This window comes from Folsomia candida, unplaced genomic scaffold (genome assembly GCF_002217175.1).
Source record: "Folsomia candida strain VU population unplaced genomic scaffold, ASM221717v1 Fcan01_Sc020, whole genome shotgun sequence".
NCBI classification, from domain to species: domain Eukaryota; kingdom Metazoa; phylum Arthropoda; class Collembola; order Entomobryomorpha; family Isotomidae; genus Folsomia; species Folsomia candida.
The window spans coordinates 358,824-377,468 of NW_019091212.1; the positions used below are offsets into that span (position 1 = coordinate 358,824).

Genomic DNA, 18,645 nt, shown 5'->3' on the forward strand with positions numbered 1-18,645 from the left:
TCGACAAATGTATTTTTAATACAAAGTATTTAATTAAACATCTTTTTTCTTCTCTCGAGGTTTAAATAAGGTTCAAAATGGCACATAATTGTTCAAAAGATTACACACGCAACAACGCAACAGTGACGACAAATATGATCATCTTCTCGTAATCATGATAACCTCGTCAAGCAATAACATCAAACAATTATTGTCCGATTTTCACTAATTATTTTTAATTAGGTGGCGAACTAATTAACTCTCCGCCTCACAAAAAAATAATTAACGTAACAAAGTTTAAAATCGAAATGTGAAGATTCGCTGAATTTTTTTGCGAACAAATAAGACTAATAATAATTGGTGATTATTATTATTTGCACAAAGTGTCTCCCACTGCATTTCTTATTTTTCTATACATTTTTATACCCTCTAAATAATAATTAACTTAATTATTAATTTTAAACTTACTTCTGTACAAAAAAAGACTAATTTAATTATTTATTTATATTTGTCCCTTGTTCGTTTCGTATGAATTAATTGCATCGTTCCGTGAACCATTAAAAAGCCTCAAATTGATTCAGAAAGAGTTACATTTGCTTGATTTGTGAAAAAATTGTATACATTTTTATGATTAGATTCAATTTTAAGTAAATATAATTAATTAATATTATTATTATTAAATGTGTTGTGTAAGGAGAAAAATTGCGAATTTTGGGACGCACTGCAAGAAAAAAATCAGCCCGGCCTTTGGATAAGCAGTGAAGGGTATGAATTTTCCTCTACATGTATTTCTAAGAACTAGGTAAATATTTTCGACAGGGTTTGAATACAACTACGTGAGCAAGTTACCAGAATCAGTCTAATTTAGAATATTTTCTCCTCCAAAGTACTTTTAAAAAATTGGAGGAATATTTAATCATCAAACGCACGTTAACGGGTCATGAATATTAATTGTCGCATATTTAGCACGTTCGATATTATCAAGGGAGCGTCCATAAATCACGTGATCGATTTTTGGACAATTTTGACCTCCTCCCCCCCCTTGGTGACCAATGGTGATAAATCCATTACCCCCCCCCCCCCGTGGTCACGTGACAGGTTACACATTAAACCTAACTTACTGTAAAACGCATGAAACCTATTTTTCGCCAAGTGTGATTTTTTGTGGCGGATTTTTTTCGCAAAAAGTTTTTTCGCCAAACTGACCTATTTCCGACATGACAACCCATAGCACAAATTAGTCCAATAATAATATTCCTGTGTTTTTTTTAATCCAGTTAAATTAAATTTTAAAATTATCGAAAGAATTATTTAATACTAATGAGTAAGTATACAAAGTAATTTAACATTCATGACATCTTAAGGACAACTGCATAAACTTTATTTCTGAAAGAATAATGAGAGTTCTATTAATGTTTACTAAAATTTGGAAGAGTGGTACATATATGCAAACCAGACCCAAGATTGTCAAGTAAAAATTTAAAAATACGCCGCATAACGAATTTTAGATAAAAGAGTTTCACTATTAAGTAAATACATATTATTAAATTTATTTAAGGCGCGTGATAGTATGCGAAGAGACTTTATTGTTACTCTCTTCACATTTACTGACCTCAGAAATTAAAAGAAAAACTTTTCGTGGCATGTCACGTGACTGCCGACCATTACCCCCCCCCCTTGGTGATAATTGGTGACAAATTTCAGACCCCTCCCCCCCCTATGATCTATCACGTGATTTATGGACACTCCCCAAGGGAAAAATTCTACATGTTTTAATTTCAATTAACTAAGCAGGTTTCGAATATTTTTTCAAGAACTAACGAAAAAATCAGTATTTTTTACAGACCCGTGTGTTTCAAGCCCAATTTGCTAATTAACTACGAATTTTTTTGGAATTATAGAGCACAAATTCTAAATTTTACAACCAGATCTCCAACGAAATTCATGAATGTCGACACATATTACAAAATACACGATAATTTCTCGTCAAATTTTACTAGAAAAAATTTCGGCAAACAAAAAAAGTTTAATTTAAACTCGAACTTTTTAACCAGGTCATACAAATCAAGATCGAATGTATTTGATCCCTTTTTAATTAAGTTTTATTAATTTTTTTCAATTTATTATCGCAATGGGGCGCCCTCACATAATCTTTTCACCTTCTTTGCCTACTCGAAAAAAAATCTGGATAGTGATGATGATGATGGTTTTTAATTAATTTATTAAAAACCTTGTTGATTTTTCCCCCTTAGAAATGCTACGTCTTGCGACACGCCGTTAACTCGTGGTATTAAAAAACCTCGTATCATTTGTTAAACAGTGTTTCGGGTGCAAGAAAGTGGTTTCTTGCAGCTAAATCTTTTGACCTGCAAGAAATGCAAGGCGCAAAAAACTACGCCCTGCCGCGCTTCATAGCGCGCGTGGCTGGATAGCGCATATTTCTCGCACTTTCTCCCAGTTTCTTGCACCTCGAATTTCTTGCATTTCTTGCTTTCCAGTTCAAGAAATGTGGCAAATCCGCCAGAAACGAAACACTATTTGTAAAGTAAATATTGCAACAATGTTGGAAAATAGTCTTTCTTTTCGGGATCTAAATAGGGATCGATATCTGATTGATTGATTGGTTATTCTTACGGTTTAATCTACTTAAATATAAATAAACAACTCGTCCGTGAATTCAAAGTATTCAAAACTAAAAAAAGAGGAAGAATTATCTATTATCGGTTTTTCATCGTAATAAATCAACTATGCAATGATGAGCCGTGCGGGATAGAGTTTGACCCCCGTAACAAAATAGAGGTCATTCTTCCACCCTTTCTGCACGGCCGATTAACATTAAAGTATTCTGTCAAATCCTTATATTTTTTGTACAGATTTTATATATTCCTTTTCCCCAGAAATATTGCATTGGCAATCTTAAATTTCCTAAAACTAGCGGAGCAGCAGTTCTGTTGTTTTTTGTAATATTCTCAGACAGGCACGGATTTCACTAATTAATTAGTAACATAATTAAAATAATTAATTAGCATACTCGAGATATTTAACAGTAAAATTGTTACATATTTCTCGATCCTAAATTATACATTTATTTTGCATCATTATTACTTTTTCTTGCATACATAAACAGAATTATATAACTGAACTGGCGAATTGGCGAACATTTTTTGCAATGCATGCGAATATAAATAATTTAATTTGATACGTAATTAACTAATTATTCTGACTGTATGCTAAAAATATGTATAAATTATTGTCTTGCAAATATAATAAGATTGTCTTCTTCGTCATCGTCACCTTTATCAATTGGCATTATTGTTATCATTGTCGTGATGAGGGTGGCGTTGTGTTGTGTGATTGTCTTCGGGGGGAGGGGACGATTGATATGTAAATATCAATTTGTTTAACGTCCCGAAACGTATGAATTATTTGACAAATCCGGATTTTTCTTGATAAGAAGTGATCCCTCAGAGGTGAAATGGCATATCTGTAAAAGACAAGGAAAGTGATTAGTATTCAGATAATTAATTGGGTCACAATTATTATAAGTGCATATTTACTAATTACGATAAGTTGTTATCAAACGGACAATATTTATGAAACAGAGGCAATAAAAAAATAACAAGCCTATTAGTTTCAAGAAATTAAATATTTTGTGTTTCTGGAGTTTTCTTAATCACTTTAAAGCTGTATTTTTTAAAAATTAAGCGCATTTCGCGATTTTTTATAGTTTTGTCTTCAAGTTTGTTCATGCATTTTAGAGCTGTCATCAGTTTTTTTGTATGACATTAATTTGTAATCAGTTCCCACGATGTGACATATTAATCAAATATTGAATATATGCAGCAAAATAAGTGGAGCAGGGATACGAGTAAATTTCCTACATTTTGCATAACGACGATATGCATCTCTTATGCAATTTAGTCATTTAAAAAATTCCATACTGCAACAACAGAGAGAAAAAAACACTTGTTTCTCATATCTTGTTCCCATGTTAAAAAAAGAGTGCACGGAAATTTTCAGTTTCATTTTTCTCACATCCACACTTTCCGCAATTAAATATAGTGCTCGCCACAGGATTAAAAATCTAATTATGCATCGCACTTTGACCCCACAATTTCCGGTCAAGGGTGATCCCCTCAAAAAACATGTTACACATCCTCCCTTAACTTATCCTTAGATTCATAAATATCACCCCTTTCACTCCCATATTTACCTAAATCTACAGAATAGAATTGATCCTTATCAAGATAAGTACCCATCTTCTCGGAAGTGTGAGAGACAAATCGTTCCCATTATTATTTATTTACAAAAAAATTGGAATGCACCAGAAAATAAGAACCAAGTCCCTTTTTTCCTTGATTCGTCACACACCACACATTAAATTGCAATATGACGTCGTGCATATAAAATACCGAATCTCAACAGTTACCAGCTCCACGACCCATTATTAATCACATTCAACCTGCAACTCCCCCCAGTCAAAAGATTAATATCTTTTCGTTTCGACCAGGGTCACCACCATCACGCCGAGTGAATTCAATTCTATTCACTTCAATCTCCGTGGAAATTGGAGTATAACATAGTTACGATTTTGGTGGTGGTGGTGTCATTAGTATGATAAATAGGACGGGATTTGGTTTTGTGAATGAAGAAAAATTGTAAGAAAAAAAGAAGAAATGGGAGCATGTAGTTCTTTTTGTTATATTTTTTCTCTCTTGCTATGTACCACCACACGCTCTAATTTATTATGACACCCGCACCCACGCCACGCCAGGCATCAGGGACATTAGCAACTTTTTTGTACAAATATTATTACTTACAGCAGGGTTCATTTTACGAGAGAAGGAAAAACAAGAATTGGTAAGTTTTTCGTTAAAGCAAACTTTATTTCGGGTGGCTTTTTTGCAGTGTTTCGTTTCTTGCGGGTTTTGCTACATTTCTTGCACTTCGCAGCAAGAAACGCAAGAAAGTGCACGAAAATGCAAGAAATTTGCGCCATCCAGCCACGTGCCGTAGTTTCTTGCGCCTGGCATTTCTTGCAGGTCAAAATATTTGGCTGCAAGAAACCACTTTCTTGTCTTTATTTCTTGCAAGTGGTTATTTTCACCCGAAACATTAGATCTGATAGGTAGGAAATTGAATTTTAAAGCTGTTTTTTAGGGGAAATTGCACAGACTCAAAATTTTGAACCGAATGTTATGCTAGGTTAACTAATTCTTACCAAAATTTGACATACGAATTGATCCGATCGGATTTATGTGAAAAAATGGACCGTATTCTAGCCCAAATTTTATGAAATTAACCACCTGAGTTTGTTCACGTTATCATGCAGGAAATAATAAAAAATGTTAACTTATTTATTCCCTCGTACATAGGTAAATGAGTGGCCAGAAGGTAAATAAATAAATAAAATACGAGGGCACGGACAAAACTAGTAAGTTTTATGAGAAATACCGTAATCGTAATTGTGCGTCTTGTGCAAAATCCATGGCCGAGGGTGAAGTCTGTACATGACTTTCGACACCTCTCACTGCGCCTCACCTCCATTTTACGAGACAAATTATGCATGCTTCAAACTCAAAATATGACGACGACTCTTTGTCTCTTTCTTTCTTTGTGGGCAAGAAATCAAATTCTTTATTATTTCACTTAAGGTGGAACAACTAATAAGAACAATATGTCTGTCCAAAGGAGAGAAAACCCATAATTTTCATTTCGTCAAGTTTGCATGCGTAAAATTTTGGATTAAATTTGCATATTGCGTAGAAGAAATTATGTAAAATTGCATCCATTTTAAAAACAATTAAAGATATCCGGCATTATGAATCAATTATGATATGAATGACTTGACAAATTTCTTAAATTTCTTAAAAAATCGACCATATTCTACATTTTTAAATCAAAAGGTACTCATAAAACGTTATTTTTCTGTTAATTTTTCTATTACAAATTTGCAACAATTTCCCCCTGGAAAAAATTTACACAAAAAATTCCCGAAATCTCATAAAAATTTCTCTCCCTTAATTATTTAATCATCTCCTTAAGTAACGCTTTTTTCTTAATAACAAACCACCAAATTCTATACTTTGTTTTTACAAGTTTATACTTTCTTCTATTACTTTTCTATCACAACATTTACAAAAATTGAAAAAAACATCCCACCCAAAAAAACCTATCTTCACCAAATTTCGCATTTAATTACATATTTTATCGTCTCGCCCATATCCAAGTAATTTTTGTCTTAACGTCTTCACACCACGACGTAATGAAACTGCATTCTTCTTCACCAGAAGTCGTCGTGGAAAGGAAGAAATTAGATAAAACTCAATCAAAACAGCGGGTTTAATCGCATCGCATCCTCGTCGGAGGAGCAAATATCGCGTCGTAATTAGCATTGACTTTATACGTACTGGTTGGTCAAGCTGTGAAGAGAAGAAAAAGGTCATTCCATTCCATTATTCAATTCGGCAACATTATTTCGTATCATACAGCCAGCCAAAAGTGCAACAACTTGTTCTTCTGCTTCTTCTTCTTCTTCTCGTGGGGAGAAATCGCGTCACTGCTGCTTGGTCATTTTTTCCTCTGCCCCCGAGGAGCAGTTCCTACACCACTACTGCCTGCCTGCATATTCGAATAGTTGGTACTCGACAGGTGGTGGTGGTGGTACTACTACCATCACCACCACGTTATTATCAGAATGTCTTACATACTGTTTTATTTAGCAGGTCAATAACATTCCTGCCGTAAGAGAGAGAGAGAGAGAGAGAGACGGGTATGAAATGAAATGTAAATGAAAATCTGTGCGAATCTTCGTAACGTAATGTGTGCCATTTTGTTATGTTAACGGGGAATGGAATAATGGAGAAGGTGGTGAAAAGATGGTGCAAGTTTAGTTTTAAAATGGGGACTGATTTTTCGTTTCGGAAAGTTTCTTTCCAATATGTTGATAAATTGGGAAAATTATGTATGCATTTAATACTGATGTTCTTTCTGTCCATGTATAACTCTAGGCAAGGAAACCGTTATATTTCCGTGCCAATATTTTTCCAATTTTTCCATAAAATTTATACGAATAAAACGCAATAAAATTGACTCATTAAATCGACAAAGTGAAATACATTAAGCAAATTTAAGATCCTAATAACTCTGTAACGCTATAAATTGGCGAAAATCTTGCAAAAAACCTTCCGCTAGAATTGGCACCCTTAATTAATACCCATGATCTCTTAATTCTAAGCTTGTACCACAGTTTGTGGTACCCAAAAGTTACACAAAGAACCAACAGGATCAACACACTCTCCTCGAAATAAATCTGGTCGATGAGTCACCGAAAAGTCCAAAGTAATTGAACTGCAGTTTGATTGTCTCTAAAACAATATGCAAATCGGAGAGGATTACAATAATATTTTGAGTACTGGTGATTCATCCCCATTAACAAAGGTGCATATGTGCAGTCCCGAGTAAAAACTTCTTGCAGAAATGTCCCCAGAGTTTCTCCAGAAAAACTTAATTTGTGCAGAAAACAATGCAGATTATGCAAATACAGTTCAGCAGAATAAAACCCGTAGAAATTTTCTGCCGGATTATGTACCAAAAATTATGTAGAAACCAAAATGCATCGAGCTTTTGCCGATTACTGCAGAATTCGACACGGTGATTTTTACTTGGGTGAAATGCATGCAGGGTGCTCTTCACCTTTAAATGGCATATCCATCCCTATTCTTAGCCAATTATTGTGAAGAACTCCTTCGCCCACAATTACTTCCAAACAGTGCAGAACTAAGTGTGTGACACTATTTATTAGCAAGAATAAGCTGACTCGACACAACACCCATCACGTCACCCGATCCGTGTCCATCCGTCTCTCGTAAATAAATACTTTACAGCGAAACGCCCTGCTGAAAGGATTTTCGACTCGTCTTAAAATTTTGGAGGAGCAGAACTTCCCTATTTTTTATTTTTACAAGTTGATATCACAAAGTTGGTATCACAAGCTTGACCTTTTTATCTAAAAATTTATACTAGCAGATTGATTTCTTGATAAAATAACACAAAATTCAATTTTGGCATTATTTTGATTGATTTTTCAATTAATTTTGGCAGGCGGTTTTATAACGAAGGTCTCCAATAATTGGATTTTATCTCCCCATTTTGTCCCCAAGCTTGTAGACAATTTTACTAATTTTTTCCAAAATCGGCGTCATTATACTCTGAAATACTATTTTTGTCTCATTTTTAGCATCATTCTGGAGAATTTTACCAATTCTTAGCAAGAGTCTTGTTGAGCATTTTTTCTGCAAAAAGCTTACCCCGTTAATTTTGTAAAATTCTCCAAAAATTTCAATTAACACACCAAATTATCCCAGCCAAGAGATCATCACACCACTTCTTGTACTTGTCTCTCCTCAGATTTATAAAAATTCTGCTCACACGTTGCCCATCAATGCGCCAAATATTTACATAATCTTCTTCCCCGACGAATCGTCCAGAATATTAAATAATTCTTTCCTCCGTCATCCGTCGCGTCTGTCAAAAGTCTTGTTAAACGAATGACATGATGCCTCTAGAGATGGATTGGATGCGGTAATATCGCGGTACAGACGCGTGGAATCAATGACCCTGTCCAAATTGTCATATGTAAATACATACAAAGTTGAATTATCAACACAATTAACTAACTAACTAACTTTAATTTCCCAAGTCGTGAAACATTTATTATCCAACGAGGAAGTTGGTCATTTTCATTTCATTTCATAAATTGACATCGTCATCATGATCACGTGTACTTAACAAGTGACTGACTGAGTGAATGGTGTGGAAAGAGAAATCTATCGCATTTTAATTTTTCTACATGCACACACACACACACTCCTCCAATTTCTACTAATTTTCAAAGCAAACAAAAACATGGGGACGACACTTGGTCATCATGATGATAAGTGAAGTCCTGCGTGAAGGGTGTCAATAAGTACAAATTCTTAGAATTGTATAACTCTGTAGAAATATTTATCATGAAAATATAGTTAATATGTCAGATAGAAAAATACTTTTTCTGAAATAGGTAACATATTGAAACAATTTTCATTCAGGTTTCGCGTGGCGCAGACTTTTACGCTATTTTTTAAACGTTATGCTTAAAAATTAATTTGATTTTCTCTTTCTACATTAAGTTAATCCCACAATTTTATTTTTGACAAGATGTTTGTATACAAAAAATATCAAATTTGAGAAAAATATATAGATTTTTCTAGATGAAACTGATTAACAAAAACTGAAACAGATTAGCGCTAATCTATTTCAGTTTCTGCGCAGATTAAACAAAATTTCCATCTATCTACATAAATCGATTAGATCACGCAATTTTACTAGTTTATCAATTTGAAAAAATAGTAAAAAGCTTTTAACAAAACGGGAAAAACTTTACTAAAAAGACAATGTGTTTATATGCAAATTAACAGAAATATGGTCACGTGGTCATACAAAATCCCTTCCGCACAGCCCCGTCTTGTATAACCCATCAAAAATGAAATTTCTAACGGCACACATTTCTAACGTGTGAAAGAAGACGATAAATACAATGTTGGACAAGTCAATATTTTCTATAGCTCTCTGTCAACGAACGATACGTACGTACGGGACAAAAAATAGTGGACGCGTCACATTAAACAACATTCACTCAATATCTATAAAGGAGAAAAAAAGAATACAAATTTATTTATTGAGCTGCATGCGCATGAAAAATTGAAAATGCAACTCATTTACTTAACTTTAAGAACTTATTTTCAGATAAAAAAGAAGAAACGATAATAATCTTGAGGTGACAATTTCTCTCTAAACAAACACGGACGGACGTGCGAATCCCCAATTGTGCTACTTTTTAATTACACAAATTTAATGACCATCATCATCTGATCGAATTTTTCCCCAATTTTTGCTACAACATCGACTTTAGATTTTTCCTGTGATCGAATTTCAGAGATTTTTTCCTTTAGAAATCACAGATAAAAAAGCTTGCCAATTACTTAAATGTGTGACGAAATATGTCACGTGTGCAAAAAACTAGGCAAGATCATCTTCTTTCTGATATAAAATAATTGCCACACTTTGAATTTCTCTCCTCCTTAATCAGTTATGTATCAATTCAAGTCGTAAGGATTGATCATTTGTTAAAAAAATCATATATAAGTGATCGACTCGAAAAAAAATTATGACGCAACCCCTGACAAACTGACATTTCTCTTTCTAATCGATGCGACATGACATCAGGGGTCGTGCGTGAGGGATGTAATGTACAGACGTTAAGTCACTCGTACATAACTTCGATGACGAAAGGGCCAAATCAAGAACAATGGCGCCCACGCATGCTTGACTTGTCATATTTTTAAAGGCGTGGTGGTTTCTTACTCCCTTCCTTTCATGTCGTCATGCTGAGTTATATATGCTAATCTGTGGTTAAATAATCCTACTTAATAATTGTCCTCACTTATCGCGGACAAAAATTCGTCATAAACTGGACAAGAATAGAGTCGATTACTTGAAACTTCATAAACACGTGGTCACAAATCCATGTGTTTATCGAATTATTTTGATAAGTTTACGTCTAACTTTTATTATTGGCAATTTTACGCGTAAATTTTATCATTGACAAATTTACGTCTAAATTTTTTTTTTCCACATGAAACAAAGCGTGTTGAATACATTTGCTCTGACAGTGATCAAGTGAAGGCTACCTAATACGTAGAACAAATAGTTGAACTCGCAGGGAGGGTGTGCCATTTTTTGTGGTACATATAGGCTTGCTCTGATCCCTCCAATATTTCGCAAGGCTTTCCCCTTTATTATGCACATAGCGCGGTGATACGTAAATCAGATCGGCATGAAATTCGCACAAAAATATATATTATTTATCCACCTCTTCATGCACGTTAGAAAAATAAATCTAGAAAAATACCACTCAATTTACGCCACATGCCGCTTTTTCGCCTAACTATGTAAGCGATGGATCAATTACTTACGTTAAACGATTTTTTCCTCCTCCAACTAACAATAAGTACCACGACCATTTTGTCGGTCGGTCGGTGTGCCTACTCATCCATCTTACGCAATAAATAGCTCATTACATTACGTACGCCTTTTGTGTGCCGAGACAAAACCGCTGTCTTACGTCGTCGTCGTCGTCGTCGACGCCGTCGCGAAGTGGTTTTCTACATAACGAGGCCCCCACAAAAAGGATGTCACCTCTTTAGCATGAGCATAAATCAGGCAAAATCTCATCTCTAACAAGGTGAATATGTACACATGTCTCGATTTGATTTATTCTCTCACCTTTAAAATTCTGCACAAAAATGAGTAAATAATGGTCCCACTTGGCCACACAATGGGACAGATAAAGATCAATCAATCACATGCGTGCACTCCACAATGCCGTGCTTTTCAACTCTAAATGGACTACAATCCGTCACCATGATGGTAATAATAAAGGCAATCGCTCGTTACTTATGTACTTGTCGTCAAACTCAGACGCCGTTTTCGCTGCGTTTGTCTTCAAAAATAAAAGTCACACGTATGTAACTGGATCAAGGGCGAGAATAAAAAAATAAATGCTAAGTCAATAAATAAAGTGGGAATTTAGTACCAAATTTTCGCTAACGCTTCCCACATGGGAAGCTTTAAGTATTGAGAAAAGCTCCATCTCAGAAATTAAATGCCTTCCATTTGTTTGCGCTATTTTTATGAATGAATTCATTAAAAGGTTTTTAACTCCAAACAGAGAGAGAGAGAGGGACGTGACACTTCACAACTAATCAACTTGGCCATTGTCTCTCTCTCTCTCGTTTGAAAATATTATTTACTGATTTGCATTTATAGACGAGATCATTCGTCTCTTGTTTGTGTGTGTTCAGGTGTTTAGGAGGGATGATGATATACTAATTGTTCATAGTTTTGGGGGCTGTGCGGAAGAAATGTGAGTTCCTAAGGGGCGAGTTCAGCACAAAATTTCGGTATAATTTAATCCCAGTGTTTTGTTTCTTGCGTCGTGCATTTCTTGCAGGTCAAAAATTTCTTATAAGCGATTACTTGCACTTGAAACTGTTAATCCCACAGAAAAATATTCTGCACGTCCCTACAGAAAAATTGTGCAAATCCTCTTTGCAGAACTGTTCCAAAAAATATGCCAATTTTCATACTGCACAAGATCCTATCACATCCATAACGCTTCCCCCCTCAGAAAATAAAACAAAATAAAAATCTTCTCCTACCTTTCAAATCTCCTAACGATGCGTTATTCTGAGTCCATGACTCCCCATCATCCCGTTGCTCATGACGGGATCGCGTTGCTGGTGGTGTCCATGTCCACGGTGGTGCGGGTGTCCATTTCCATTATTATATCCCCCACCATTCATCCCCCCACCACCACCACCACCACCACTGCCCTTATTATTACCACTACTCTTCCCTCCTCCTTCCCTGCTCGGGTACATCTCGGCCGGGACGTGACTCCGCTCAATCTCATCTCCCGATAAGTCCAGATCTCTCACCATCTGTATAATTTCTCTCTCTTTCTTCATCCCCTCCGCCGTCGGGGGTGAGCCGGACGGTCGCACGAGCTGCTGACCTCCTCCTCCCGCATCCCCATTCGCAAACTGCAAATTCGCCAACGACCCGTACGACCGAGACCGATGTTCTTGGCGGATCGAGTAGGAAAACGCGCGCTCATTGAGGTGCCCCTTCTTCCTGTAGATCCCCGTGTTAAAGGGGGACGAAGGACCGCCATTCGCCTCGTCGCCGGATTGATGATTCTGCTTTCCCCCCCTCGATTTTGTGGACGTTAAGGTGGCCGAGTCCCCATTTCGGAGGAGCATGACCGACCCCCCACCACCACCCCCGTTCATGAGACGGTTCGCGTTCTGGTGGTAGTGATAGCCCCGCTCGATCGTGGCGTACTGGGAGGGCGTCATCGTTCCCATGTTGTTGTTGTCGGGGGAGTGTTGTTGCTGCTGGTGGTGGTGTTTACTACCCCCCTTTCCTCCCATAGTGGAGGAATGATGGTCATGTTGTTGGTGGTGGTCGAGCAGCATCATTTTCGACCCGGCGTGATACATCGGGGGCGGCGTGGGACCTCCGTTCATCATGGGACCACCGTGGTGCATGTGATGCGGGTGTGGCGGAGGGACGAGGAGTGGCACTTGGGTGAGAATTTGCTGCTGCTGCTGCTTTTTCCCCTTGGACTTGGACCCCTTCACGACTTGGTGATGTCCCGGATTGAAAAGCGGGGGGGATAAGTGACCATAAATGGGTTGGCCGGGATGATGCATGATTTGATGATGGGGTGGTAGTGGGCCCATCATTGGGGGACCATACCCCCCATTTTGATGGTGATGGTACCCGTTCATATGTGGGATGGGGATGAGGTGGGGGTGCGGGTGCATATTGTACGGGCGGGGAGTCCTCGTCAAGGTGGACATTGCACTTCCGGGGCGATTGTGGAGAAGGTGATGGTGCTGCGCGGAGGAAGAGGTCGGTCCGTTCATCACGCTTCCCCGGAAGGTCGTGGACTCATACCGACCCCACCTGGCCCCCCGGACGAACTCAAATTCATCATGGATGCCGGTCTCATCAAGTATTTATTGTGGGACATCATTTGCTGCTGATAATTGTGTTGTTGTTGCAGTGACGCGGCCAATTTCATCTCCTTCTTCGTCTTCTTTTTGATCTTCTTCTTATTCGTGGAGGACGACGCGGCATCGTCATCGAGGGTCGTCTTAAGCAGGGAGAACTGTTGCGGAGGTGGAGGCGGGGGTGGGGGCGGCGGGGAAATGAACTGTCTCGGTTTCGACAAGCGGGAATTGTGAGACTTTACCGACTTGAGGGTTCCGTCCGGTTCGAGGTAGACAAGCTCGGAGGTGGAGGTCCCATTATGCATCAGACCGGAGGCTGTACTACCCCCCCAAATCTTGTGGTTTTCGTCACCCTCGTAAATCTCGTCGTCGTCAAATTCCGCACTGAATTCGTACTTGTTATTGTTACGAGGTCCGCCCCTCGGTGTGGAGGTGATGGGACCACCGTTGTCGTCATCGTCGGTGGAATTCGCCATAATATCGCCACCACCACCACGTGTCCCACCATCTCCATTCGTTTGACTAAGGGCTTGCCACCCGGTCACTTTCTCGATGGAATTCAACGGCGTGACGGAGCGCTGAATTTGACGGTCGGGATCTTTAAACAGGGTTCCGTTCGTGGACCCTCCGCCGCCATTTGGGATGCCTCCACCACCACCGTTCGAGGGTCCTCCGCCCCCATTAATCGCCAACGTTCCTCCTCCACCACCCCCGTTTTCTAACTGTTTGGCATACGTGGAATCCGCGTAGGCATGAAAGCAACAGCGGACCAGGGCATTCGCGGCCATTTCGCGTTTACAGATAAAGGCGTGACACTCTAGCACCTTGATGCCCGTGGTGCGCCGGAGGATGCAGGCGAAGAGGGGGGGATGATTTAAATTTGGCAACCTCGCGAAGGGTGAATCAAGCGGGAGGAATTTTTGAATTTTCTCACTTCCCCCGCCCCCACCCCCGGAAGAACTGTTGGACAAGCCGTTGGAATCTGAGCCCGCGGGGACTAACACGTTCCGAACGGCGGCGCAGTAATGGAGCGATTCGATGGGGAAGAACCTCGTGATTTTGGTGTTCTTCTCGTCTACGTTTTCCAAAAGGAGGCCATTCGACCAGACGGAGAGCCAGGAGTCGATGCCTTTCAGGGAGGAGAGCCCGGTGTCGGGGTAGAGCTCTTTTAAGGGCTCTTGGATCCCTTGGAGGCCGTCTTTTGTTATGTGCGGCACGGCGGAACCGAGGTAAAGGACGCGGCAACGGCAGATCGGGGTGGATTCGTCGTCCTCACTGTGGTGACCTTTCAACCGACCCCCGCGCGGTTTGCGGACGAGTGGCATCTTGCGAGAGGAGGGGGACGATTGCGAAATTGTGGTGCTTGGAGGCTGTAAATAAAAAGATGGGATTGTTACTTTTAATGACACGTGACATCATGATTATCGTCGTCACCAATATTTTTGGCGATGTCATAACACACCCATATTTGGATAAACATTAAAATTCCAGCCTACAACATGACACGACAGAATTATGCAAACAGACATTCGTATGGACACTTTTTCCAGAAAACTTTTAATTTCCACTATTTTCAGTAACTTTGTGAAACAAGATTTCTCAAATTTTCTATGGTTTTAAGAATCAAATTCCCAAAGAGAAACCATTTAAAATGTTCAGAAAACTTTTATTTCTAATTATTTTCCATAATGAAACAACATTTCTATGATTTTATGAAATAAATTGCCAATTTCCAGCAAAATGTCACCTTTGTTTTGGGACTATTACTAGGAAAAAGTTGAAGTTTGCAAGGTACTTCAATTCGTACTTTTTTAACACTGCAAATAATATGTAAATATTTGCAATGCCGTGATAAGATTTCTTCGGCGAAGAGAGATATGCATGTATATTCAAATTAGTATAATTATTAGCATATGTAGGTAATCTTCCTCCTCTCACCCATAAAACTAGCATAATTACGCAATAATTTAATCTGCAGTATGCAAAAAACTAATTGGTTATTAGACGGACGAACCTGAGCCGCATTTAGATCACACAATAAAACTGCATGCCATGAGAATTACGGGCCTATTAATTAATTTCACAAATCTTGCCCAACCATTAATACATACACAATCAACAATGTATTTAATGAATGTATGCACTTGTGTGAAATTGGTATCAATTTCATAAAAAATACTCACATTTCTTGCAACATTTTACATAGATTAAAATTGTATAAAATTTTTCATATAAAACAAATTCTTGTGTAAAAACTTTAACTTGATAGTCAAATAGAAAACTTACGCAATTTGGGAAACTTAAATCACTAAAATATTCTCTGATAGCATTTACATATAAAATGCCCCACAAATTTTCAAAATCCTAAACAATATACAAAAATTTTCCTTATAAAAACTTTTCCAAAAATTGTGTTGAATTTTCAAAACAAATATCCGTAACATATTCTCTGATAAAATTCCACCAAATAAAATTTGACATAAACATATTTTCTTCCCAAATTCTGCGATAAGCCGTTAAAATTAAGTTGACTCTTTCCTCTCCCTGTAAAACATCCTCCTCCTTTCATCCACAAACTCGACTTTAGGTTTGACCACTGGTTTGGTTTTTCGAACGAGAATCAACAAGTTGTTGGTTTGGTCAAATCGGCCAAAAAATCCGGCTCCTTCTTCGTCTTCTTCTTGTACATACGTAAATATTATGCGAGCCGAGTGCCAAGAAATTTCGACGGTGATGATCTCTCCAATCCAACCAACAACCAGCCTCTGAACAACATTTGAATGAAACCCATCCGACAACTTTTCCCATCCTCCTCCCCCCCAAAAAAATAAATCCCCCACACGTCACGTCAACCAAGAGAGACTCCAATCAACCAAAAACTCCAGTCACCAAAAATCAATTCTCATCAAAATTAATTGATTTTATTTATCCACAAAATCAATCCTCACCTTTTCCAAGTTTCCCTTTTCTCGTGTCTACACCTAAACCCGATAAGATCTTATCGCCTCGACAACTCGTGTCAACGTGGTGGTGGTAATGTTTGTACACACTTTTTTCACGGCACTACTACAACTCCTCTTCATACTGCAGAATCCTTCTTTCTGGTGAAAAAATACCCACAAATTCTCTCCGATTCCTTCTCCTCCCCCCAAAACAAACAAATTAAAATCACTGCACACGTACGAGGTCAGAGGTCAAAGGTCACACGGCACTCAGCACTATTATTACTACGACTACTACACTACGACGAGAGAAGAGTTGAGGAGCGACAGAGGTTTTTCTTTACTCGGACGACAAGGAATCTGGGGACGACTTGACGGCGACCAGAGACAGACTGATGATGATGCTTCGAGGTGTAGGTATTCTCAAAGTGGTCGACAATAATACGAGAGGGGCGAGAAGTGCCTCTTCTTCCTCGTTGGGCGGTGCACAACGTGTCCCCCAATCAGCACCAGCAACACAGGTGAGGGCCGCAATCAAGACGAGCGTCTCATAAAAGGAGAGACCCAAGAAGTACAAGAAGAAGACCAAGAAGTAGAAGTTCAGGTAATAATGAAGAGTTGGGGACCAAACGTTACTTATGGGCGGATTTTAGGGCGAAATTTTGACCGGAGGTTTTGTGCCGAAAATTGGCCAGAAATTGGGGCCAATTTTCCACAGAAATTTTGCAGGATTTTCGGCAGAAAACATTTGCGGAGCGATTTGTGCAGAAAACTTGGCAGAATTAGGCACATACAGTTCCGCCGAATTAAATATAGCAATTTTCTGCAGGATTATATCAAAAAAATTGCAGAATACTGAGCTTTTGTCGATTATTGCAGAATTTGACAGTGATTTCTACTGACACCACGCTTTTCTGGGGATAATTCGCCCACACGTAATTTTCGAACAGCCCCGAACACACTTGTTCCTCACCCACCTGCTCATCGTTGCTACAAGTTTCTTCATTGTTGCTGCTGCATAGTCAAGTTACTACATAACGGGTGGTGGAAGAGGACGAGTCTTTTTACCTGCACACTTTTTTTTCTCGAGAGAGAGTGAAGGCATGAATGGTGTGGTGGCAGAATTTTAAGAATTTTTTTACAACCAAGTCGGGTTATGATTTTCATACAAATTTTATTTCATAATGGGTCAAAATTTGGTACAATTTTTCCCAAAAATTGAATCGTTTTCGTTCCATATGCAGCCTCATCTCGTAAAAGAAGATGATCACTTCTTGTTGAGGAGCTTACCTGCTTTTTTACATGCTATTATCGCATCTCCATTATGTTCAACTCGTCTTCTTCGTTGGACGTACGGGAAGGATGGGTCCGAATTTCACCCGATTTTACCCACTCCACCGAAGATCACGAAATTAATGGAAATTTCCACTTTGTGAAATCCTCGATTTTTCGGTTATCACCTCAAAAATGTAAATTACTTCAAAAACAAAATCTCAACCCCAACGTCTTAACGGGCAAGAGGATCTAGCATCTCGACACCCTTACCGCACATCCCCCCCACAAACCAGTAGTACATACAGTACAGACATGCAATGAAATCCCGACATGGCCAAAACTCATCATCTTCTCAAAGGCATGAAGCACGACGACCAAGAAGACGACGAAGAACCCGTTGTTGGTCAGTCCGAGAGTAGAGTGGTACGTACATAAATATTTCTATAAGATCGTCATACGTACGTACCTTGAGAAGAAGAAGAAGAAGAAGGAAAGGATGAGGAGGAGAAGGCCTACTTTTTCCATCCATCGGAATCTCATCTTCTTGACCTTTTCCTACCTTCCATCCAACCAATAACGATATGCATGCATGTTAACGTGGCATTCTTCGTCTTGCCTCGAAATAATATAATAAGCTGCGAATGCATCCATACACCTTACCGACTCGTCAGGTGGACTTCCTCCTGTCGGGGGAGCTGCAGGCAGGATGGTGGTCAGCATAGCATCCCTTTGTTTACGGGGACATCCTTTACGCGCCGCACGAACAAAATTACACAGCCAAAATTCTCTCCTGGTCAGGAGGATGCATACGTGAAAAGGCAGGCATTCCG

At 38.7% G+C, this 18,645-nt stretch overlaps 1 protein-coding gene across 1 annotated transcript; it reads right to left on the reverse strand.

The window, feature by feature from the left end:
• Positions 1-751: 751 nt before the first annotated feature.
• Positions 752-16,944, reverse strand: LOC110858251 (AT-rich interactive domain-containing protein 1B-like). Its single transcript, XM_022106947.2, is given in 4 exon segments — positions 752-3,463; positions 12,240-13,523; positions 13,526-14,968; positions 16,547-16,944. Coding segments are annotated over 2 exon segments (2,670 nt in total). The 5' UTR covers positions 14,924-14,968; positions 16,547-16,944; the 3' UTR covers positions 752-3,463; positions 12,240-12,251.
• Positions 16,945-18,645: the final 1,701 nt, after the last annotated feature.